Here is a 25,233-nt window from a genome sequence, read left to right on the forward strand (position 1 = left end):
AAAGAAAAAATTGAAATTTTATAACGTCGCAAAAATATTTTATTTTATTTTTTTTTGAAACGTAACAAAAATCAATAAAAATGTTTATAAAAATTACAAAAAATTAATAGGAAAAGTTGCCGTGACAGCGACTCGAGTCTCCTCATTGACCGAGTCGACTCGGGACCTTTAATAGGAGGAGGGGGGATGCCCTTTCCCGCCAATTCTCTCATCTTCGGGTTCTCGTCGAACTGGAAAATTTCAGTGGAAAAATGGAAGCAGAAGATTTCCCAGAAGCAAGGGCAGCCCTTAGACTTCTCCGCAGTAGGCTCTGTAACTCTAGTTTCTACTTCAAGCCTCAATCTGATTCCGCCGATACCAATTACAGGTACAACTCTTTCTTCCCGCCGTATTTCTCATCTGTTCATGTGGTTTTCAAGAATCAAGGCACGGCAGTGCAAAAAAGCTCCATTGGAGAAAACATATGCTTGTTGTTTTAGTTTCTTCTCGAGATTTTATCTTTCCTCTTGACGTTCTTTGTTTGGAGGGAGACAAACTTTTCATGTTCAATTGGAATGAAGTGTTCGATTTGATATTTTCAGCAAATTGAAGTTTATTATATCCAGTTCGGTGGCTGAAGCGTGTAATAATTCAATCCTGCTTCTTGGCCCCCGCGGTTCGGGGAAAATGGCGGTATGTGAAACTTTCAGTATTTAACTTAATTGACGGCCTCTTGTATTATTTTACTGTCTTGTGAAATTATTTTTCTGATTTTTTGAATCTGTGAACTTTAAGCATTTTAGGTGCTGGATCTCGTTCTGCAAGATCTATTACTAGAGTATCCTGAAATGATTTCGGTGGTAAGTCTTTTATCGATTTTGTGACTCATTTTTCTTTCAATGTTTTCGTAAGCGATTGCACAGTTTTTATTTGTTAATAGACGAGCCTCAGGAAGTTTAACCTGCGAATTAATTTCATTGAAAGTGAGAACGTATATAAATAAAAGTATGTAGGCCAATAAGATATTTTATAGGAAATATCAAACTATAAATTATCATTGATGCACATACTTGACTTAATGAAGCCATCAGTAAGATTTTTTAAGCCATCCTTATACTTGACTTGATAAAAAAAGGGTTATCAATGAGGGTTAGGTGTGTTAGCTTCTACGTTTGAGTATATTAGTAAACAAATTTCTTGAACAATAAAGAAGTTTTAGAAGCCTTGGAGTCTCTTGGTGCATTAATGTTCAACAAGCTGTCCTCCTTTTTTCCCCTTCTAACTGCTGTAGGGCCGTTATTAAAATGATTGTCGAGATGATGAGAATTCTTGGATATCAAAGAAATGTTTCATTATTATATAGTTTTAGTAAGTACTTTTAAATGGTTTCCCCTATTTTCTGCAGATAAAGTTGAGTGGTCTTTTGCATTGCGATGACAATTGTGCTTTCAAGGTGGAACTCTCTCCATCTCTTTCTCTCTTCCTCCACGTAACTATTGCTTTATGATTATTATATTGCTAAGAATTTATTTTTCTATATTTGTCCACAATTTAACCCACCATGTGGGAAAAAATTGCACTTGACTAGCCAATCGTAGCATAGGCAGCTAATTCATGTAGCTCCTGCTTTTATTTGTATATATTCATAAAATGGTTGACTTTCAGCTAATTATGACTATGATTGGGAAGAAGCTATTTCTTTTTCTTGTCATTCATGTTCAAAATGCTAGAACATGATGCAAAAAACATAATTCATAACTAAAATGAGAAGTTAGTTTTATAATTAATGACTTGTACCACATGCGGAGAATGCTTGTGTTTTGTTTATACGCGGAAAGCCTGAAAGAACTAAAAGATTAACAGAGACAAACGCATAATTCCTTTTTTTTTTTTTACTTATGTATTTCTTGTTCTTTTCAAACAAAAAATAAAGTTTTTGTCAGTGTGCGTGTAATTTGCAGAAACCGAGCAGTGTAAAGGCATTTATGAATATTCAAAATGAATTTTTGTCAGAAAAAGCTGCATCGTGCTCTTGAAATCTAAACTGTTGTCCATAATGTTAAAGGATGATCTATTTTTATCTTTTCTATTCTTTGAACACCTGACATGCCGTTGATATTCAGGAGATTGCTAGGCAGATTTGTGCGGAGTATCAATTATTGTTCTCAAAAATGGTAAAACACATTGTCTATTTTATCTATAGTAATGCAATCACAACACACTCTGGTTTATTGATATGGATATGGTATGTTATAGGCATCCTTTGACGATAACTCCCAATTTATGATAGCTATGTTACGGTAAGCTATCTGCTAGGTTTCAATAATGCAAGTTACTTGAAGTTATCGCTAAATTTTTAAATTTTTATTCTTAGGGAGTGTGGCTTGGCTCATAAGACGATTGTTTTTATACTGGATGAATTTGATCTTTTCGCACAAGTAAGACTCATACTGTGGTTATATCTATTTTTATCAATTCCTAGACCCTGGTGTTTGCCATTCATTTTTCTACTATCTGACTCGAACTCAAGTACTTTTGGTCATTTCAGGGAAAACAGCGATTACTTTATAGTTTGTTAGATGCCATGCAATCAGTGACATCGCAAGCTGTTGTTATTGGCATCAGTTGTCGATTGGTAAGTTGTCTCAACATTGTATCCATTTCTTTTTGAAAAGTGAGGGTAGTTGCATGTGCACAAGCCAGATTAATGAAACTTGTGAAACCATCCCCCTTCTACAATTTATTACAGCTGCCCCGAACCTCCCCAATTTTTTTTAATAAAAAAAAAATCATGTTAACCATTTCAATGGAATCTGATATTGGAGGGATATAAAGTCGTGAACCTTCTTGTTCAGCACATTATGACATCTATGAACTAGCTATATTGTGGCTGGGAATATTTTCAAAATTACTCAGTTTTTAAACAATGGTAAAAGATATATTGAGAGTTAACCTTCTTTCCAATTTCATTGGTTTGGTTGTGTTGTACGATCAGATTGTGTCTCCTGTATTATTTTTCTAAAATTTACTAAAAATTTCAATTGCTATCCAGGATGCTGATCAGCTACTCGAGAAAAGGGTAAGATCTCGTTTCTCCCATAGAAAACTGCTATTTCTTCCTCCCTGCAAGGAAGATGTGGAGAGGTAATTTTTGGGTGAATTTAAGTTAGTTTCCACTTCTGCTGCTGTCCATGACTTTGTTGTAATTCCAGTATCATTAGTTTTATTTTTACAGTTTTCTCATAATATGATAATGCAGATTGTTGGAGAACGTTTTATCATTGCCAATAGACTCAGACCTTCCTCATGACTACATTATTAAATTTAATGCAAAGGTTCATGTATCCTTTCTCTGGTTGTATATCTTATGGGAGTGATGATGTAGAAACAGTAATTTAAACATATGGTGGTAGATTTCAGGATTCATCATAATTAGCAACTGCACAATAGTGTTCATAATCAAACATCAAAATCAGCAACCTGCTCAAGACCAATTGGCTGGTTTCCAGGATTAATTAATAATCCAGCTTAGTCATTTCATTTCCTTATGAAACATGACAAAAAGCTCTATGAGATATGATTGTGCTGGAGGTTTCTTTGAAATCATTATTGTTGCAGTACTGATTCAGTTCAGCCGGCCACTGATGTCTTATGGATGGCAATGACGTTAGTTTGTGCATGCAGAACAATTTTGTTTGGCATAATTAACCCTTTAAAATTAAATGAAAAATATATCCCTCTGGTGAAGAATACTTGACATTTTGCAGAATCTTTTAGCAGATGAGAGATTTAAAAAGATCATTAACACTTATTTGGACTCTGATTCCACCGTCAAACAATTAATGAGATATTTGTAAGTTCTTCTGTCCCGAAGCCTCAAGTATTGTATGGCATTCTTATGTTTGAGCTTCCAGCCTAGGTTAAACTTGCACTGAAAGATCATGACATTAGGTTTTGTGCCATATCAAAGATGGACTTGAAATCTGGGTTGCTGACACTTGAGAATTTTCAACATGCTCTTTCAAATATTCAGAGGCAGCCAAAGCAGGAATACATTAAAGGTTTGAGGAATTAAAAATGTTTTGGAATAGAAATAATGTCAAAATTTTCTCATCGTCATTTCTGTTTTCATCTGTAAATTGTAATTGAGCCTTTCTTGGATTCTGGATGTGCAACTATTTTGTTTGCTGTTATCTCCTCTTTTGATAGAATCATTTATATACTCTTGATGATAAATAATTTTTGAGATTAAAGTAATAGAATGCAACGTGTATGTATGACTTCTTTTATTTGAAAATAAATCTGCTGGTTGTGCCCCTATTTCTGTGCTTCTTTATCTTTATCAGGGGAACTGTTGCAGAATCAGATGAGGGGCTCACTCTGATGATGTGAATTACTTGGTTTCTTTAGCTTAAAAGTGTTTGTTTGTTTTTTTTCTTTCAATACAATAATTTTATTGAATGTTGTTTCTTGTATTCACTCACTAAAAGCTAGAGTGTGTGACCTATAACCTTGAATTGCAGTAAAAGAATTCTAAGCATTGTAGTCGAGTTACGATTTATAAGTTTTTTGCCCCTTAATTTCTTCCATTCTTTTATTCCTCTGATTTTCGATGATATGCTTAATCTTTATCTTATTTCTTATAGGGTACAATGTTCTTTTATGGTATATATGGGGAGCTAATACCCCATCAGATGTATATCATTATTGTTAGTTTATTTTCTCTTCCCGACCTACTTTCTCTCCCGAGTTAAAGTTACAACCTCCTAGTTATCTCTCCTTGTCTGTTATGGGATCTGAATCTCTTTGGTTTGGGGTTTTTCATCTACTTAACAAGGGATATATTTAAAATGCTGTTATCAGAAATTGAATATATAAGCATGTTATCAGTCTAAATTTAGAATCCATTTCTTTCTCCTCTTACTCCCATCATCCCTTAACCCTACATTGGTCAGTTAATAATCTAAGAATTTGTTGGACTTGTTCTAGCAGATTGTTCCATATTGGAGCTCTATATTCTGGTATGCATGAAAAGGTTGGAAGTTAAGGAGCAGAATTCGTACAACTTCAATTCTGTAATGAAAGGTATGTCGATTTTCTAGTTGTTTCGTTGAAACTTTCACAGATTTACATGCATTTTTCAACATGTTTATTGAATGTGACAGAGTACAAGAGTATACATGATTCATTCCAGACATCTGATTATTATTCACGAAGTGTATGCTTACGGGTATCTCGGAGCCGAACAAAATTGTTTACATTTGGATTCTTTTAGCTCCCTTCTAGGTTGGGCTCTATATTTATTTTTTGACAATAAAATGCCCTGCAGGCTTTTGAGCACCTTCTACAGCGTGAATTAATCTGTTTCGTTGACAACCGCGGACACAATCAATCCATTGAATTTCGGCCGGTCAAGATGTTAATATCATCTCATGAACTACATCATGGATTGAAGTCATATCATTCATGTCCTGTAAGTTGTCCCCACAAAAGAGATTTTATGTTGAGGCATATGCTTTTCATGAATTGGAAATTTGATTGCTACTTGTTATCTACTGTTTTTGAACTACTGGTAATGTCGTTTTTGTTGAAGTTTTATGTTTTTAAGAATTAAGCTTGTTTTTAGTACATTTTCATTAATAAGCTTATCACTTTTCGGGAAAACACATTTGAGTTATTAGTAAACTACAAAAACAAAAACAAGTTTTTGAAAAATTGGTTTTCAAAATTTGGCCATTTTGAAAATATTTCTAAAAACCATATAACAAACAAAGGGTGAAAATAGTTTTTATAAGTTTAACTTTTAAAAATATAAAATAAAAAACGAAATAGTTATCAAACAGGTCCTAAACTTCCATCTAGTGAGAAGATGATTGGGTGTCTCTGATTATGGTTACAGGTCATTCTTCAAAAATTGATGAATTGAGGAGGTTGAACCAGCCGTGGGGACCGGACTGGATGGCTGTTTACTAGGTTCCCAACCACAAATTTTCAGAAATTTAAACAAAAAAATAGTCATAGATTTCCACAGATATTCTTCTGAAACTACATAGCTTCGATCTTGTGGAAGGAAGCACTCGGGTTCATGGTACGATTCTTAAGCGAATGCTTTTTATGATTAGATTTTGGGGTGGCTTTGACAATTAGGCAACTCATGTGTTTGTCTTCTTTTTACATGGGTTCACGGTAAGTATAGAAATAAAAGTACGTAGGCCAATAAGATATTTTATAGGAAATATCAAACTATAAATTATCATTGATGCACATACTTGACTTAATGAAGCCATCAGTAAGATTTTCTAAGCCATCCTTTTCACGAGAAAAGTTGGCTGCTTGATAAAAAAAGGGTTATCAATGAGGGTTAGGTGTGTTAGCTTCTACGTTTGAGTATATTGGTAAACAAATTTCTTGAACAATAAAATAAGTTTTAGAAGCCTTGTAGTCTCTTGGTGCATTAATGTTCAACAAGCTGTCCTTTTTTCCCCTTCTAACTGCTGTAGGGCCGTTATTAAAATGATGGTCGAGATGATGAGAATTCTTGGATATCAAAGAAATGTTTCATTATTATATAGTTTTAGTAAGTACTTTTAAATAGTTTCCCCTATTTTCTGCAGATAAAGTTGAGTGGTCTTTTGCATTGCGATGGCAATTGTGCTTTCAAGGTGGAACTCTCTCCATCTCTTTCTTTCTTCCTCCACGTAAACTATTTACTTTATGATTATTATATCGCTAAGAATTTATTTTTCTATATTTTTCCACAATTTAACCCACCATGTGGGAAAAAATTTCACTTGACGAGTCAATTTCAGCATATTATTTTCGTAGCGTAGGCAGGTAATTCATGTAGCTCCTGCTTTTATTTGTATGTATTCATAAAATGGTTGACTTTCAGCTAATCATGACTATGATTGGGAAGAACTATTTCTTTTGCTTGTCATTCATGTTAAAAATGCTAGAACATGATGCAAAAAACATAATTCATAACTAAAACTAGAAGTTAGTTTTATAATTAATGACTTGTACCACATGCGGAGAAGCTTGTGTTTTGTTTATACGCAGAAAGCCTGAAAGAACTAAAAGATTAACAGAGACAAACACATAATTCCTTTTTTTGATTAGAGTTTCAATTAACTGTCCACCACCAGCCACACCCAATTTTCTTGGGAGCCCTTAAGTCATTAATCAAAATGTTTGAACAAAAATCTCAGATCAGTATTTTGTATTGTAGTTCTGTTAAATTTTATTTTTCATAATCTTAGTTATAGCATAGGAGGATTTATATGAGGCATCATATGTGGTATATGATGATTATGTATTAAAATATTGATAAATGATTAAATTTGTCGTAAAAATTTGGTGTAGGATTCGATTATTAGAACAATTTTGAAATCATTATCATTTAATGATTTAATATCCTACAAGTTGTCAACCAAATGTTGTAGGGTTAAGCGGAGCTGGTCTGGACACACTGATATGAAAAAATTATCATTTAGTCATTTTAGTTATGGTGTGTCGACTACTATTTGATTAATTTTTTTAGTTCAACAATATATATGTTTGAAAATTCAAATTTCTAACTTTTTATTGAAGATATTTGTTTTAACTAGTTGAGTTACTTGATTAATTATCTTATTGAAATTTGAATCTATCACATTGTTGTGGTGGTATTGATAATTTGATGTATATTATTAGAAGAGATCTTGATATTAAATTTCTCAACATGTGTGACATGACGATGCATCTATATTTTCACATTATCGAAAACAATTTGATAAAATATAAAAAAAAATCAATAAAATATCACCAATACGGATATAACATTAATATTTGCAAGTTTTAATTTATTTAAAAAATGATTTTTTGATAATTTTTTATTTTTCATAATTTTCATAAATATTTATTGACATTGTTGATATTTTGATTGGTCGAGATTTGAAACTTTGCAAGAGATGAAGGCCTGATTTACTCTGCATAATTATTGAATAGTTCCATAATGTTCAAAATTTTGATTAACTTCACTAATTTCACATACTTTAACTAGCTAAATGAAAGTATATTTAATTTTGAAACTTACTTAATTTTAAGCTTTCAGTTTCTACGTAATTTTGGTCTTTCAATTTAAATTTAATTTCTATTTTGACCCATGTTTTTTAAAATTTTATTTTAACTAAACATTCATAGTTGCTATTAAAACTTCCAAATCCTTATTTATAATAGGATTTTTTTAGTTCAAAATTTAGGGTGTAAATTAGAACTTTCAATTTTTTAGTAAAAAATATATGTCTTACCTACTATGTTTAGATTGGTCATTTACAATAATATTAGACTTAAAAACGGAGAAGTTTATTCTAATCTAAATCTATACACCAAAAATTGACTTTATAATTAAAGTATAGAAGTACAACGCTTGATAACTCTCTTCATGAAATAGTTTTTCCTTTTTCCTCTCTAAGTTTTATTTTGATTTCTAAACTTCTAAATTTATTTTGTTTTTGTTACGTTTTTGAAATTTGATATCTAATTTTAAGTGGTTTCAAATACTTATTTATGTCCTAATATTGATCAGTTGAAATTCTTGTTTTTGTCAATATTTACTGGTAAGCAACAAACCAAACAAGTGTCTAAATTACATTTTTATTATTGATCCCAAAATATGTGCTTAGTTAAATTTCTATTAAGTAATTAGAAAAAAAGCCCTAATTACTAAAGTATTTTTTAGGTTAAATTTAATAGATTATAATAGAGTAACAAAAGAATTAAAAATTATAATTTCATTTAAGTCAAAATCAGCTTAGTTGAGTTAAACATATTGTTCACTGTGTTCAACATCTCATTTCATATTCGTGGTATAAAAAAAACGAAAAAAAGTTGGGACGGAGAAATTAGGATTATAACTTTTTTTTTAATTATTATTTGTTTTGAAAAAACAATTTGACCATAATAATAATAAAAGAAAAAAAATTGACCTTGAATTAATTAATTAATTACAGGCTATGGAGGCGAGTTATTGGGCTGGGATCTCAGACTCAGGGCTGGGAAATGGTTTCGTTGCTACTTCATGTGCGGCGCTAGAGTTGAGCCACGCCGTCTTATGCATTCTCAATTCTCAATCTCAATCTTGCGTATGGAATTTATTCTGAATCATCTTCTTCCCTGTGATTTCTACTTGTTTAGAACTTAGGAGCGCCATACCATTCCCACGCATGGTGTAGCTTCTCTACTCAATGACCCTCTGCATTAGAGCTTCAAAAACCATAGCTACCACAGCTGCTGCTTCATACCCCTTCTCTTTCAAGGTACGCCTCCTCCTCCCCTTCTCTTCCTTCCTCCATCCCTGCACTCTAAACAACACCATAGCCACCTTATCGGAAACGCATTACAGAGACCTTATCTTTCACACAATTGAGGAAAAGCCCTGGGCCTTTTCCAACAATAACTGGGTCTCCGATCAATTTGGTGCCGTGATAATCGACCCTCACTTGTTTATTCGAGTCCTTGATTCCATTCGGATCAGACCCAGAGTTGCTTTGCGTTTCTTCCGATGGGTCGAGGCCCAACCGGATTTTAGGGGATCAGAGTCTGTGTTCTGTGCTATTCTTGACATTCTTGCTCAGAACAATTTGATGAGTTCGGCGTATTGGGTGATGGAGAGGGTGGTTAGCATGGAAATGCACGGAGTTGTCGATGTTTTAGTTGCTGGGAACGTGTGTCTAGAAGCTTCAATTAGGCTTCTCGATATTCTACTATTGATATGCACGAAGAAATCAATGGTTGATGAATGCTTGTTGATTTTTGATAAGATGGTTCGAAATGGCTTATTACCTGACGTGAGGAACTGTAATAGGATTCTCAGGGTTCTAAGAGATAAGAATCTCGTGTATAAAGCTAAAATTTTGTATAGAATGATGGAACAGTTTGGGATTAAGCCAACTATTGTCACGTATAATACTATGCTGGATTCATTTTGCAAGGAAGGGCAAGTACATCAGGCTTTAGAGCTGCTATTTGAGATGCAAAAGAGAGGGTGTTTCCCTAATGATGTAACATACAATGTGTTGGTCAATGGGTTGTCGAAGAAAGGTGAGCTTGGACAAGCCAAGGAACTTATTGAGGAGATGTTGAATTCGGGACTCAGTGTTTCTGCATACACATATAATCCTTTGATCTATGGTTTTTGCAAGAAAGGATTGTTTGTTGAAGCATTAAATCTTGTGGAAGAAATGGCGAATAGAAAAGCTTTCCCTACTTTGTCAACTTATAATACTCTGATGTATGGCCTTTGTAAGTGGGGACAAGTCAAAGATGCTAGGCGGTTTTCTGATATGCTAAAGAGCAATTTTATGCCAGACATAGTTTCGTTCAACACCTTACTGTATGGTTACTGTAGGTCTGGGAATATAAGTGAGGCTTTTCTATTGTTTGATGAATTGAAATGCAGGGATCTCAAACCCACGGTGGTAACATATAATACACTTATATATGGTCTTTGTAGGTTGGGTTACTTGGATGTTGCTTTGCAGTTGAAAAAGGAAATGATCGATCAAGGGTTATTCCCTGACATCTTTACGTATACAATGCTGGTTAATGGGTCTTGCAAGATGGGTAATTTATCAATGGCTAGAGGGTTCTTCGATGAGATGTTGTGCAAAGGGTTAAAGCCTGATCGTTTTGCATATATTACTCGAATAGTAGGAGAAATGAAGCTCGGTGATACATCGGTAGCATATAGCATGCGAGAAGAAATGTTGGCAGAGGGCTTCCCTCCAGATGTCATCACTTACAATGTTTTTGTGCATGGACTTTGCGAACAAGGCAATCTTGAAGAAGCTTGTGATCTTTTAGAGAACATGGTTCATGATGGTCTTGTTCCAGATCATGTGACGTATACCAGTATCATTAATGCTTTCATGAAAAACGGGCATTTGAGGAAAGCCAGAGAGGTTTTCAATGAAATGCTCAGCAAGGGGTTAGCCCCTTCTGTAGTAACATATACAGTACTCATTCATGCACACGCAGCTAAGGGAATGCTGGATTTAGCATTTATGTACTTCTCAAAAATGCTGGAGAAGGGTGTTCCAGCAAACGTAATTACATTCAATGCAATAATTAATGGTCTTTGCAAGGCAAGGAGAATGGACGAGGCTTATAAGTATTTTGATGAGATGGAAGAGAAAGGAATTCTTCCGAATAAGTTTAGTTATACCATTTTAATAAATGAGAACTGCAACATAGATTATTGGGAAGAGGCTCTAAGATTGTACAGAGAAATGCTAGATAGGGAAATTCAACCTGATTCTTTTACACATAGTGTGCTTCTGAAGAATCTACACACAGATTATAAAGTGCATGCAGCACTGTGTGTAGAGAGTTTGACTCAAGGTGTTGAAGATAATGTAAATGCCAAGTGATGGTGAAGGCTTTGAATTCTCAAGTTAGAGACTGATGTATCTATTGTATATTTATCCTATCAAGCGATGGTCAACCTCTTGAAATTTTGTAGAAAGAATTAACCTCAAATGATTCATTAAGTAAGAATTCTCTCCTCCAGGACTTGTATTTTCACAACATCGATCCAATTTTATTAGTAAATTCATTTCTGTATTAATATTGTCTGCTCTACAGGATATAAATGCTAATTGGTGGGTTGGAAGCTTTATGGATTGAGGATGCAGTTCATAATTCCTTTTCTGATCCATTACTTTCTGCAACAGAGTTAAGCTGAAATCAGTTTGTGTTGGATTGGACAAAACACTGTTCATACCATGAGATATTTTATGAAGATTTTATCTTCACTGCATCAGGTATACATTTGATTCAAATTGTACTTCATTTTTTCAGTAAATTTTACTGAAGCGTTATATCAATTCCTTTTAAATACTGCAGAGGGGAGGGGGGGTCATCAACTTGTATCTTCTTGTGTATGATAGAAATGGTCATTACCATGAGGTAATAATAAAGAAAAGTGTGCTTCTGTCCTTGATGTTTAGAAATGGTTTATTTAACCTTGTTTAATAATGGATCATTTTATTTTAAAAAAATGTTTGTTCACTACAATTTCTTTGTTTTTACATTTTAAAAAAATTGATTTTTAGTTTTTGGCCAAATTTAAAAAATGCGAAAATGTTTCGAAACTACTCCTAGTTTTTAAATTTGGTTATGACTCTTAAAAGTATTTTATAAAAGTAGATCACAGGACGAAGAGATTGTAAGTAAATGAGCCTATTTTTAAAACACTAGGACTATAAGCGAGATAGTGACCAAATCCTAACTTCCAAAATGTAATCGATATGGATACCAAGGTTTAGAAATGATCTTTTAGATGATCTCTATAGACTATAAGGTAGCATGTAAATGACATTATCTCACTTGGGTTATCTTTGGTGGATATTTTAATTTTATTTTTTAAAATAACACGGTATGATATTAGAAATTCATCATGGCCACGGCCAGCCATAAATTCTCCATAGCAGCATGCTATTAGAAATTCATCATGGCCATATCCATAGGCCCATAGCCATAGCCATAAATTGCCTTGTACTTTGGTCTGGACTCTCTCACCTCACCTTAGCACGGCTTTGCAGTTGCCATTGCTGTAGATGCCCCAGCCGAACACACCCCAAAGCTAAAGTACTCAACTATGTATTGAGTGCCTGCAATAGCACAACTGCCCCTAGTATGGTGGAAAGCTTTCATAATCTCATGTGTTAAAATGTTATTTCTTAAAACATAGAGATCAAATAGAATCATTTTTTATATCTCTTAGGCTAAAAGTATGCTTTTTAAAGAAAAAAATAGCGACACTTGAAATGACTTCCTTTTAGATTCTAACTGGGCTACTGCTAAAACATTCCCGTCCACATTTTGGCATTTGTAAGACCCCCAATAGTGAATACTTATATTAGGAGGGGTAAAGAGGTGAATACACCCCCCTCAAGTTAGTTAGTTTGTTGCTTATTTGCGTTCGGGATCTTTTGTTTAAGGATATGTTTTGTTCGGATAGGAGAGAACCAGCCCTCTCTAAGTGGCTTGGGGAGACTTTTGTTAAGCCCTGGGGCTCTTCTCCTCTTTGAATATCAGTTCCTTGTAAGGATTTCCTTACAGCATCTTGAAGTAAAGAATGAGTTGAACAATGTAGAGAATGGGGCGTGAAACATTTCTTGGAGGTACGCATAGTGTTATAGAAGTTGATTTTTTTTCATGGCTAATGAGACAACTAAAAAGGTTGAGATGAAGCCTCTTTATATTAGATGAGCTTTGTATTTTCTCTCACAAGTCAGAAGAAGAATTTTGTATGCTTTTTATTGTTTCCAAAAAGAGAACATATTTGTATGCCATTGTTTTGTGATTCTGGTGGCTAATTTGATTGTTGGTCACTGCTGACTGAAAATGGTGAAGCCAAACTTGGACATGAGTCTGATATGACTGCCTCCCTTCTTGTATAGCACTTACAAGACCAGCTGCTCATTATTCACATTCAAGCGAACAAGATAGATGGATAAGTTGATTGATAATATTGTTTTTGGTAGCTCCTCTCTTAAAACATGGGCGGTTTTGTCCTTAAAAGGGATAGCTTGGGTGGCTTGGGGCTTCAAAAGGAATAACCTTGAGGTCTACTCTTTGCGTATGTATGGGTATGGGGACAATGCACATAGAGGCATAAAGGCCAAAGGGCCGCTGACTCCTGGATAATAAAAAAAAAGGAAAAAAAAGGCCAGTTTTGCCCCCCAACTTTGTTAATCATGCAGCAGGTTGCCCCTTCAAACCATTGTTTGGATTCTCAGGTTCATTTCTTCTGTCCTTAGTTTAAAGTTTTAGTTTCTGTAATATGCTCTCTCGCTCTCACATTCTGTAAAAATTCTCCTCCCTATACATACCCTCTTAATAGGGGTAGCTATTCTTAATTAGCTGATTGAGATTTTTTTTTTCAAACAAAGCTAATTGATTTCAATTCATATATGTAATATGTGAAATGTTGCATTTTGAAACTGGATTCAAACTTTCAGAGGCAAACATTTAATAGTTGATTGAACTTTTATGTCTTAAATCTAGAATTTATATATTATCATATGGTTATATAATTTTTTTTATTCGAGTAGGTGTTTTTATCTAATTTTGTTGAAATGTATTGAATTCAAAGGGAAGAACGGAAGATATCTATATTAATTAATTTTAAAATGTTACACCAACTAATCTTAGATTTACCATTTAACATGTCTTACCAATTTCAAGATTTTTATTTTCCATTTATCCATTGCCATAGAAAATTTAATTTTTTTACCCCAATGTTTGCAATGGAATGCCCATGAATTAAATTTTTTATAAGAGTTGAACAATAAAAAAAGTATAAAAAGTAAAAAGATATTACACCATTTTGGTGGATAATCAATACATTCTTCTCTCCCCAAAGAAAAATCTCCCGAAGATTTTGTAGTCTCTAATGGAAAACCTGATGCTATCTACAAAATACATTAAAAATCTTACATTATGAACGGGAGTCCCATGATTAAAAAAAAACCAAAAAAAAAAAAAATCTCTCTTTTTTCCTATGAATAAATGAAGAAATGAACAAAAATTATTGCCACTTTTTCCTCACACATTGGTGAAGTTGCCAGGTCCAAATAAGCAGGAATAATACAAGGGAGAATCCAACAGATATCCAAAAGCGCACCAGCCAAAGTGGCATTGGCTTTGGATATAGGCCTGTGATAAAAACAAGACAAAATGAAGTATTAGTATCAATTAACAAGGGACAAAATTTAGGTGTTTATTGGTAAGTAGGCATCTTTCTCCTTACGACTACCACTAAAAATTTTACGACTATTTATCTTATTTTTTCACTTTTTTTTATGCATTCACCTCCTTTGCAAACAATTTTTTAATGGTGGTAATTAGAAGCGGTTTACTTATCTACTGATAAGCACTAAGTTTAAGGAGAAAAATACAAACTACCAGTAAAATGAAATTGAAAATAATGTAAAAAAATTAAGAATCGAGGAGCAAACCATGTCCAAACTTGACACAAATCAGAAGCTCAATAACGCAAATGGCCAGGGAGAGCCAACAAAATGCTCCAATTTTTTTTACAGGTTTCCTGGAATATGAGTCATATATGAAAAAATTTGCATCAGGTCTTATTTAAAGTATCCTTCAATGGTTATATATTCAAAGATTGATAAATTCCAGACAAATATAGAGAGTGAAGGAGAGAAAACCTGTCTTGAAGGTAAACGTTGTACTCGCGAATTGTTGGTATGGCGATGAGCCACCATAAAACCAATCTGTAAACTATTACAGGGTTTCTGGGAGGAACCCACAGACAGTACTTCAAAAAGAATGTGTTAAGCTCCACGGTCAAGAAGACAATACAAAGAGCAAGAACTTGTATGAAACGCCATGGACCAAGTAAGGGATGCCACTCATCTTTATCCCACTGTGCTGGAGTAAACTGTCCCAAGGTCCGTTTCACCTGGAAATAAGACTACGCGCTATTAGGCCGTTCTGAAAGCCTTTTAGTGTAAGACAAGACATTCACGACGTATTTCAAGAAGAAACCAAACTTAGTACTTCCCCTCAACCCAGCAACAGCCATAAAAAACAATGGAGAGAGTACATTTCTTGCTTATATTAAAGACAGTTGAATATATCTGGAAATGTGCATTCCTAAAAATGGAAAATTAACGTATCAGAAGAGCCAAACAAGTTTGCCACATAAAACTTGTCGTCACCTCATGGTTGATGTTCCCAGAGTTTCCCTTTCTTGAAATATTTCATAGGATATATCTTTTTTGAATGAAAAAACTGAGCATTCATTAAGACAAATGAAAAAAATACAAGAGGGCATACAAAAAGATGCCCAACAACAGGAACCAAACTAAAAGGTTGGATTCCAATCAAGCGAGATCTAATCTAAGGAGTAATTACACATACAGAACGGCAATACTTCATAGGATAACTGCTTCTCCCCAACCATCTACATCTAGAATTATGGCTTCTATATTAAAATTTCTCGATGATCACTCGAGTTAATCATTAGTCAGAGTTGAGGAGAGGGTTACCTATCATTAATAGTACTAAATGGAACACTTTTCTTGAAAGGAAATTAATGCAAGACTTACTTTTCCAATAATATTAGGCTGTCGACTTAGACCAACCCACTTGTATGTTTTCCCATCGAAGTATCTGACAGTACGCATTCCAGCCCATATTCCTGCAAAGCAACACAAATGAGGGCCTTCAACTAAACCACAAACTAACAGCAGATTTAGCACGTCCATTCTTTCACCTTGTAGTCCAAGGTCACACCATACAATCATAGAATTTATGGAATTGGAATTTGTATAAACCCATCAAATACCTACTTCATAGTGGCTAAAAATTCTTCAGACAATGGAAACCCATCATCACAAGTATACTAAAATTATTGCTCTGGGGTCTGATAACATAACAAGTAACTTGGAATATTCCCATATTAGCATTAAGTGTACTACATAGAACCGTATATAAGGAGACACATTTGCATACAGCATCTGGTTGATCAAGTGCAGCCGTATTAAATACACGGTTTGCAACCTGAACTACTACTAGGAATCCCTTAATATACTTTCCCGTGTCATGGGCTAGTTGGACTCGTGGAGTATGGTTTACCATATACTCACCATGCACTAGGAAAACAGGTGACAAATTGGTACAGAAGAGAGAACTAAAAACTAAGAAGAATTAATATGGACAATAACAAATGCACTCTGGAAAACTTCAAGTTGAATTGCCTAACATCAATTGTCTAAACCACCAATCCAAATTTTGTTTTTAATGGCACAATAATGTACATGAAATATCCTTCAACTGGTCATTAAATTGGATAAGTGTATGCTAGTCATAGTCAGTTCAACAGTAAACCTACTAGAAGTTTGGGATAACATTAAGAAAGTTACTTTTTTCTGAACGTAATAATAGGACTCTACAAGGCCATTACGTTCTTTTTATAACCTATGTTTCCTATAAATAAAACCACATCCATATCATAGCTAGATGGTCAAATGAAGCATTAAGTTTTCTCTGACAACCTTCCATAAATGGGGGTTACTCCTGGTCTCCATCAGCCAGGGGTTTGTTCAACACTCTCAACAAACATAAGGTCCAGCAGGGATAATCCTTGGTTATAGAATTATAGGTAAAAAGAGTACATGACAATTGATACCATATATATATGTGGGCAAGAAAGTTACTTTCCATTTTAAGTATATTCATTTTTTTGTTTTTAGGAGTGAGGAACTCACCAAACCAATTGCAAATAAAAATGTCAAGAATAATACTGTCCCACCAGCACTCGTTGAAGTTGGGTAGCATATGGCGGAAGGTAAGCTAGACATAAATGAAAGAAAATTAAGATTACACGGCAACTTAATATAAAAAAAATGGAAATGGAACAGAAAAGTAAAGAAAGCTTAATATATCATTTGATACTTGTAGTATATACCATTTTGCAATTTCTTTCATATTATTTTAAAAGTTTCAACTTTAACCTCAAATGTTTACTAAATAACACCATTTTGAAATTAATAATAATATAACATTTAAAAAATATTGTTTTCTATAAGCTTATATTTTTTAAATATGAAATATCTACTTCATGTCCTAACATAATAGAAAAATTGAATGGATAATACCCAAATAGAAACATACTTAATTAGGTATTATCATAGGACCACTACAGATCACACCCTTTTCTTCTTTGTACAACCCTACCATTTTCTCCATTCATGCAATTCTCTCCCTTCCACAATTCGTGCAGTGCTCCTTTCAGCATTTATACAACTCAGTTCTTTTATTTGCTTTTTTAACCCTCTCTCCTTTCGTGATGCTCTAAGTATTGATAATTCTACAAATAAATTTGCAATCTCTCCCTTCTTTTCTTTTAGTAATTGGACTAGTAGGTCCTTTTCCTTTTTCTTTTAAACTTTTTTCTAACTTTCAAATATGGTTGAGTTTTTAATCGAGTAAGGTAAGGTAGATATTTAACCTTCAAAAAGGAACCTTTTTTTAAATGCTAAATCATTATTCCATCATTGAAGTCTAGGTAAAGTTAAAACTTTTGAAACGTTAAGAACAAATTAATATAGCCTCAGTAGCTTGATAATGGGGCCTTGCGCACTGCACATGCTGCTGGAGCAGTACAGAAGAAGAAGAAGAAAAAAGTACTACCTCCATTAACTCAAACCCAATTGATAGTACCCAGAGAAGAGGCTGGTTACGGATTAATATAGCCTTACCCCACCATCCGATAATGTGAGCAGGAACAAATTCATCAAACAATGTTTCCTGATTAGCAAAAAAAATCAGAAAAGATGTAGCACCTTGAAATCATATAAAAAAAATAATAATACAGGCAAGCCATTGAAATTGTAAAAGAAGAAGTCATACATAGACATTCTTAAATCTGCTTGTGGGATTTTCAGGAACAAGTATACGACAATCAGTACCATATGATCTCTCAGGAAGCTCTAAATCAAGAATCAAAATAAATAAAGATTTAGAACACGCACTTGAAAAGTGGATACTATAAGACGAACGTCCATAAATTTTATCTAACTTTTTTCATGAGTTTATTTAAGAGCATAAAATTATTACCAAAGCCTAGATCAGGATGGAGAAATTTCATGAATTCCCGAGCATCGTCACGCTTCTGAAAATAGATTTGCGGATTAGCAAATACTGTAAAGAAAAGAAAGCTGTGTTGTCGAAGCTTGCACTATATTTTGAATGGTCAGTACCATGAGAACAGCTAAATGGTTTTATCACGGAATTAGATTAAATATATGAACAATCCAAGAGTTTATAACCAAAAAAAAAAAAAACATAGATCATGAGCGCTTAAACAATTGAATCCCAGGATGAATTCAGGAAAGAGGCCTAACCTGGAAAAGTAAAAATGTGAGTGCTACTAGATAAATGACAGCCAAGCCGTGAACTAGGCGCCATACTGCTGGATGTGGCCTAATAAGAATCCTGCAAGATAATTGATAAATATTTGTAAAAGAACCATATTATGATGATTGATGAAATATTCAGACTCATGTCATCAAAATTCAATCCCCCAAATGAACCATGTTGTAATATAAAACTCGAATTAGAAAGAAAAAAAGATGAACGATGTCCTCAGAATATATATTTTATTTATTTCAATAAGAAACAAAAACTGATTGAACAAGACCAAAGGAAAAGATATGCCTCTCAGTGTCAAGGAAGTTTTATAAGGCACTCCAGTCTTAATAAATCAAACCTAGTTACAAAAATCTTGATGTGAGCACTCCGAAAGATTAAAGGAAACACGTGGCAAAAGAAAGTAACTTCATCGATCAGAAAAAATATAACTTTATATAATGATGGGCCACATCAGGATCATGTGTTACATCACTAGTCATTCTAAAAATCATATCGATAAAGTCTCCACAATTGGGAATGTATGATAAAAGTCAAACAACCAGGAAACTGTAAGCAACCGAGTAATGAAAAAATTGAAATTTTAACTTACGTAGAAGGGGCTTGAAGCAAGCAATATGCAAGGAAAACGGCGATCATTGCCCACACACCCCTATGAGAAGCAGCATGAACAAAAGAATTCTAAGAGGAAAAAAACAATTACATGTTCTTGAAGGAGAAATATTTACATTTTGGAGCAGACCTTTTAACAGATGCAACAAGATCACTTGATGCAGTGCATTCAGGATCTAGAGCTCCACTGGCCCAGCTGATAAACACATCCAAACAACAAAATAAATTCACAACTGCACATAGTTCATGCAAAAACATTCATTAAAAAATGCAAATAGAAGGAATTCTTTCAAATTATAAAAAATAATAATAATAATTGAAGAAGGATACAATATCATCCAAGACTGAATATTACCATGCATGAGGAAATAGAGTCTCTAATGCCCGCCCTTTATTCTCCCTATCCAAAGTGTTAGAATCCAACCCAAAACTATAAATGTCGAAGACCATGGTGCTGAAAGTGATGAAGAGGATAGGTGATAAAAAAATAAAAAATAAAAAAAGACCACAAATAATAGAATTACTTTAGCCAAAGATTATGAAAAAACAAAATGCGAGAACAAGTGGTTTCCACGTAATTGAGAATAGAAATAAGAGCAACTCAATCGTCTATCAAACAGTAAACCATTGGCAACAAAAACGTGAACTTTCATTTTTCAAAAAACAATAGCATACTTCACCATTCAAGAAAATGAACTTAGTAGTCATTATAAAATTATTTGTCAAGTCGGAATTACAAAGTTATAATCAGAGAACAGAACACTCACATAAGAAAGCCGGCGCCAACAAGCAACAAGGAAACAGTACGTGGTTTATAAGCCCATGCAGTCCACGGATCAAGATCACCTATATTTGATAAAAGACAATCACCATTCTCTCGAATTAGGTGATTCTTTTTATTCACTCTCCTTGGACCAATAAGTTCCATAGATTGAATTGAAAAGGTCCAATTTGCCTACTGCAAAACATAGTGACACACCATTGGTATGCATAAAAGACACTGCTACAATTCTTGAAGCTATACACTCATGGTGAATCCCAAAAAGTTGAAGAAATTATGCAGAAAAGAGCCACTGGCACGTAGTCAACTAATTCAAAGCATGAGAATCAATAGAGCTAACACAATTCAATTAACATACATATTTATATAGAACAGCACATTATGAGGAATATGAAATCATGGTGTGTGATCATGGTTGAACACACAAGAGTCGAAGAAGATTAGAAAGGGATGACAAGTTGACAATCAGATCAAAGCTCTTGAGGTCGATCTCAATCAAGGGGGAACTCTCCCCAAATTTAAAAAAAAAGACTTGCAGGGTCAATCTCACAATAACCAAATTAGTATTCCTGAAATGATAATAAGAAATGAAATATTTCTCTTACACAAATCCCTCAAAAGATGCAGTAGCAACAGAAAGGGAGAAAAAAAGGAAAGAAAACATAACGCTGTGGAATGACACAGAGAGCAAAGACGCTACAAACGTCAGGCACAATAACAAGGTAACCAACAATCCTTATCACATTCTGAACCACGCATGTAGTGAAACATTGACATGCATAAGAAAATAAATGCAATGATAAAATTCCCACTCGGGAAACATACAAAATCAAATCCTCAAACGAGCTATCAAGAAGTTTCTTTCATACCAATGCAATGGAGTTATAAATAGTCCCGTTGAAAAAATCCAGCACAGCGTGCAACAAGTGAGATAAACATACTTCGGTCAAAAAGTATGGGAACACAAAAGGCCCGTTAGGTAAAGTGATTAAGAAAACATTCCATTGAGGCATGTGAGATCTATCCCCTTTGCCAAACATAAGGAATCGACCCTACAATATGCCCCATTATTGACATTGACGTCAATCGCCATTTCTAATGAAACCATCCAGTGTAGACTTTAGAGTCAAAGAGACTCTCTATGCACTCCAATCATTTAAGGCCTAAAGTAATACTCATATAGAAATAGCGGCTAGCTACCTGCATACCCCACCAGAGAAGAATAAATTGTCGACGTCAATTAGACTTGGTCAAGAGAAGCTTACTAAAAATTGCAATATGACAGAGAGCACCAATATTTGATTTCTTCCCAACAGAGGCCGTAAAAACACTCTGATGGCGATCAACCAGTAGCTTCTTCATGGCCATGTAGCAGAAGTTAATTTAACTCTAGATTACTCAAAACTATTATGCCACTCGAGGCAAGCTATGACCAAGAAGTTAGAAGAAGAACCCGTAAGCAGCAATCTCTCTGTCTATTAGGACAGTGTCTACTTCTTGAAAATAAATAATCCAAAATACCAAGTCTAGAACCCACTTTAGCATCCATCTGAAATTAATAAATCAATAAAAAATTTCCTTCACTTTAGTAATAAGAGCATAACTAAAGTAGACCCAACTTTGGGGGAAAGAAAAAAGCCAACACTATTGAAAAGCAAGTATGATGCTAAAAGAATAATAATTAAATACAGCGATTAATCACGAATCAAAAAAGTTACCATCATGAACCCATATGATTTAAAGAGCCACTTTGAACTTGAACCTTCCAACAGAGGCATGATTATCAACCTACTATTTACCACTAGGACGGCGTTCAAAGAGTATTCCATTTTGAATAAATGCAAATGATATCAGAGATCAAACGAAATAGACGAAAACTCAGACCAGACTCCAAAGCAAAGTAACAATGAAGAATCAAAACCAACAAAGCCAAATTAGTTCCCCTAGAAGCTTAAAAACAACTCCAAGTCAGAAAAAGACGTACGTACTCAGAAGCGCAGCGCGAATAAAGAATCACAAAGTGAATGAAGGCGACGACGACGCATAAATAGAGATATTAATTATCATAAACACCAACCCAAAAACATCCCACGAAACAGGGGAATGATGCCGAGAAGATCAAAGCGAGAAACGAGGCGTAGAAAAAGGAACACTGATACACTCCTCTTGTGGGTATCGGTAGTAGAGACTAGAGAAGGGTTATTCACGCATAAAGAGGAATTGGGGGGCGACAAACGGCGGCCCAGCTGTGGGATTGAGAACAAAAGGATCTGAAGCTGTAAATCAGGAATAGAGGGCAATAGAGAGCGTAGAAGAAGAGCAGTAATGAGAGTAAAGAGAAAGGGAAGAGAAATTGCATGAAATTGTGATAGCAGTGAGTGAGTGAGTGAGAGAGTAATGGGTGTCTGTGAGAGAGCTGAAAGAGACTGAAAATGCGAAAATGGCGGATGAAGGAAGAAAGAAGAAGACGAAGTTGAATTTTACAAAGCGAATCAGAGATCGTGCGGGCGGACGACGGTCAAAGCTAGATTTGAAGGTTTTCTTTTTTTCTTTTTTTTTAATTGGAATTTATAAATAGTTATGAGAGAGAGTGAAGGGAAATTAAGAAAAATAAAAAGAAAAAAGAAAAAAGAAGAGCTGTTATTTAATTTGTTATGCCATTTTCAGTTTTTAGGCTCTTCCTGAAAGGACGCGTATGTTTCAGCCCAGTACCCGCTTCGTTTATTTTTCTTGCTTCTTTTCTTATTAAATTATAATTATTTTTTTTCCTTTTAATATATGGGGTGGAAATTTGAATTCTCTCGAATGTCTGACTTTTGCTAATCATATGGATACATGACTGTTGCTGCATATAGACATGAGATAGGTAGGTGAAAGTAGCTTGCTTCTCTTCTCTTAAACTATTACACATGTGACTCGAGAAGAAAAGACAGTGAGCAGTTCTTCGCTTAGTAGAGCTATCAACCACTACAAAAGGATTGTTTGTTGTACTCGTCCAAATTAAATGATAAAAGTATATAATTTTTTTTAAAAAAGTATTTAATAGATTTTTAAACTTTTTTATTTTATTGTACCAAATGAGTACGTGAACTTTAACCCGACTTATTAGATTTAAGAATATATTAGACAGACAATTAAAAATTTAAGAACTAAATTGGTAATTTAACCTTATTTCTTCTATTTCGATTATTTAATTCATAATTGATACATTGTTTATTTTTATACGGGAAAATATAATAATATAACAAAATAATTACATATTTCAATTAATTTAGAAATATATCTCCAAATAATAAGATTGAAATTTAATTTCTATGATAACACTTTAAAAGAATTACCATTACTTTATTCTTTGATATCAAAACAAGTGTAAAATATAATTGGGCGATATCAAGAATATTAAATAAGTCATGCAATTATGTCACTTTGTCCACATTTAGAAAATATAAGGTTGGACCTTTGTTTTCTATTTTTTATATGTATAAATTTTTAAATAGGTGTCTTTTCCTTGATTCTTAAAAAAAGAATAATAATAATTAAAGGTCTCTAGTTTAATTCTCCACTTATAAAAAATTATTGAAATCTCTTCCTATTTTAATAAAATTTCCTTTAATTGGTAAGAAAAATTTAAATTCCTTAGTTGATCAAGGAGTTGCTTCTTATTTTTTAAAAGAGTTGATCATACGTAAAGTAGTTTTTTTAGTACAACATAGATGTGGAAGATTGTACTTTCGGACTTCAAATAATATAATTAGTATCTTACCCACTGAACTATACTTAAATTAGCAAAGAAAATCAGGAGATTTGAAGGTTAGACAAAAATCATCATAAATGAGATTAAGTTAAATAACATTGATTGATAAAAAATATAATATATAATAAATTGAATTATAGAGTAAGAAGTTGAAAGGAATAGTGAAATTAGGGTTGGGAATGGGACCCAAATGGCACATAAAAGGAGCCTAATTAAAGACACTTGTTTGATGAGGAATATGCAATGTGTCCAAACAAACGTACGTGCAAAATATTGTGTAGGCCTCACTGCCCTTAATAATCAATCAAGACATGGTCACATAATTAATTGGTTGCTACATCAATCCAGCTGGGAGAATATCTTACACTTTTTTTCTCTCTCTCTTTCTTAATTTAACTCTCCCCTATTCATTCTGCTTTATGTAACGTTTTTTTTTCTCTCTCTTAAGTATAGTTTTCAAAAACTTGTTTCTATTTTTTAAATTTGACTAAGAATTCAAATATATTTCGTGAAAAACTCACTGATGAAATTGTACATAAACAAGTATAATTTTTAAAAACAGAAAACTAAAACGAAATGGTTATCAAATGACACCTTAAACATCAAATATTATGCTTTTTTCACATTTTAATGCAACGACTATTACAAAAGAATACGAAATTCACAATATAAACTTTTTTCCGTTGAACTATATTATAAACAAGAAGAGAGAATTCAAACCTACAACCTGATACTAATATCGCATCGGGGATTACAACGTACAATGGATCACTTTTTTTTTTAGCATTTTGGATATGAACAAGCAGCTGTACATAGCTGGTTGAGATCAGATCTGCAAAATGGGGGGAAAGATATTAAAGAAGAGTGGTCCATTGTGTTAGCCAATATAGTGCTTATGCTGACCGACCAAGCAGTTGCAATCAAATGTTTTTAAGTTATTTCGGATAAGATAATGAATGAACACAATCTGTGCTTTCACAGCATTGACACAAATTTTTTCTTCTTCCCCCAATAAATGAACACAAAAACAACCCCTATGTCTTTCTTTTCTTTTTTATTTTTTAATGTTTTGTTTCCTTTTAAAAAATTGTCAAGAGATCCACAGCCATTTAAATAGTCAATCTAGTTGTTGAACGTTTATGAGATTTTAAAAAATGCTTCCCTTTTA

General features: G+C 33.7%; 3 protein-coding genes across 16 annotated transcripts; 2 read left to right on the top strand and 1 right to left on the bottom strand.

Annotated features, from left to right (window-relative positions):
* The first annotated feature begins 181 nt into the window (after nucleotides 1–181).
* Nucleotides 182–6,897, top strand: ORC4 (origin recognition complex subunit 4). 3 transcript variants are annotated; one of them, XM_022294839.2, is made up of 17 exons: nucleotides 182–367; nucleotides 582–672; nucleotides 783–839; nucleotides 1,385–1,432; nucleotides 2,103–2,153; nucleotides 2,236–2,279; nucleotides 2,354–2,417; nucleotides 2,528–2,614; nucleotides 3,032–3,123; nucleotides 3,239–3,320; nucleotides 3,747–3,832; nucleotides 3,931–4,040; nucleotides 4,969–5,064; nucleotides 5,145–5,197; nucleotides 5,309–5,452; nucleotides 5,879–6,067; nucleotides 6,594–6,897. In XM_022294839.2, the coding sequence occupies exons 1-16, from the start codon at nucleotides 252–254 to the stop codon at nucleotides 5,903–5,905; spliced, it is 1,248 nt and encodes a 415-aa protein (XP_022150531.1). In that variant the 5' UTR covers nucleotides 182–251; the 3' UTR covers nucleotides 5,906–6,067; nucleotides 6,594–6,897. The 3 variants fall into 3 exon arrangements, with proteins under 3 accessions (XP_022150531.1, XP_022150529.1, XP_022150530.1); XM_022294837.2 differs by having other exon boundaries at nucleotides 186–367; nucleotides 5,145–5,209; XM_022294838.2 differs by having other exon boundaries at nucleotides 189–367; nucleotides 4,972–5,064; nucleotides 5,145–5,209.
* Nucleotides 5,975–13,931, top strand: LOC111018650 (uncharacterized). 5 transcript variants are annotated; one of them, XM_022294834.2, is made up of 5 exons: nucleotides 5,975–6,067; nucleotides 6,594–6,641; nucleotides 8,970–11,507; nucleotides 11,602–11,780; nucleotides 11,863–13,931. In XM_022294834.2, the coding sequence occupies exon 3, from the start codon at nucleotides 9,204–9,206 to the stop codon at nucleotides 11,385–11,387; it is 2,184 nt and encodes a 727-aa protein (XP_022150526.1). In that variant the 5' UTR covers nucleotides 5,975–6,067; nucleotides 6,594–6,641; nucleotides 8,970–9,203; the 3' UTR covers nucleotides 11,388–11,507; nucleotides 11,602–11,780; nucleotides 11,863–13,931. The 5 variants fall into 5 exon arrangements, with proteins under 5 accessions (XP_022150526.1, XP_087973622.1, XP_022150522.1 ...); XM_088117496.1 differs by having other exon boundaries at nucleotides 12,960–13,931; XM_022294830.2 differs by having other exon boundaries at nucleotides 12,980–13,931.
* Nucleotides 13,932–14,321: 390 nt separating this feature from the next.
* LOC111018718 (CDP-diacylglycerol--serine O-phosphatidyltransferase 1) lies at nucleotides 14,322–22,855 on the bottom strand. Of its 8 annotated transcripts, XM_022294933.2 has the most exons (15): nucleotides 22,300–22,855; nucleotides 21,577–21,860; nucleotides 20,298–20,488; nucleotides 19,886–19,984; nucleotides 19,661–19,726; nucleotides 19,511–19,570; nucleotides 18,894–18,984; nucleotides 18,607–18,661; nucleotides 18,400–18,479; nucleotides 18,181–18,297; nucleotides 17,256–17,340; nucleotides 16,095–16,186; nucleotides 15,192–15,457; nucleotides 14,982–15,070; nucleotides 14,322–14,679 (listed from the first exon to the last, which is right to left on the bottom strand). In XM_022294933.2, the coding sequence occupies exons 3-15, from the start codon at nucleotides 20,456–20,458 to the stop codon at nucleotides 14,552–14,554; spliced, it is 1,389 nt and encodes a 462-aa protein (XP_022150625.1). In that variant the 5' UTR covers nucleotides 20,459–20,488; nucleotides 21,577–21,860; nucleotides 22,300–22,855; the 3' UTR covers nucleotides 14,322–14,551. The 8 variants fall into 8 exon arrangements, with proteins under 8 accessions (XP_022150625.1, XP_022150626.1, XP_022150624.1 ...); XM_022294934.2 differs by lacking the exon at nucleotides 21,577–21,860 and having other exon boundaries at nucleotides 22,389–22,855; XM_022294932.2 differs by lacking the exon at nucleotides 21,577–21,860.
* Between the last annotated feature and the right edge of the window lie 2,378 nt (nucleotides 22,856–25,233).

Source organism: Momordica charantia (assembly GCF_013281855.1).
Source record: "Momordica charantia cultivar OHB3-1 chromosome 9 unlocalized genomic scaffold, Mcharantia_2.0 BLBB01000009.1, whole genome shotgun sequence".
Classification (NCBI taxonomy): domain Eukaryota; kingdom Viridiplantae; phylum Streptophyta; class Magnoliopsida; order Cucurbitales; family Cucurbitaceae; genus Momordica; species Momordica charantia.

Bases quoted from the DNA above. Each gene is read 5' to 3' on its own strand.
- ORC4 (XM_022294837.2), top strand. From the start codon at position 252: ATGGAAGCAGAAGATTTCCCAGAAGCAAGGGCAGCCCTTAGACTTCTC. The intron at 2,418-2,527 runs GTAAGACTCATA...TGGTCATTTCAG, and splicing joins AATTTGATCTTTTCGCACAA to GGAAAACAGCGATTACTTTA. The intron at 4,041-4,968 runs GTTTGAGGAATT...GACTTGTTCTAG, and splicing joins AAAGCAGGAATACATTAAAG to CAGATTGTTCCATATTGGAG.
- LOC111018650 (XM_022294834.2), top strand. From the start codon at position 9,204: ATGACCCTCTGCATTAGAGCTTCAAAAACCATAGCTACCACAGCTGCT.
- LOC111018718 (XM_022294934.2), bottom strand. From the start codon at position 20,458: ATGGAACTTATTGGTCCAAGGAGAGTGAATAAAAAGAATCACCTAATT. The intron at 19,985-20,297 runs GTGAGTGTTCTG...CATCACTTTCAG, and splicing joins GTTGGCGCCGGCTTTCTTAT to CACCATGGTCTTCGACATTT. The intron at 18,480-18,606 runs GTAATAATTTTA...TTCTTGATTTAG, and splicing joins CCATCCTGATCTAGGCTTTG to AGCTTCCTGAGAGATCATAT.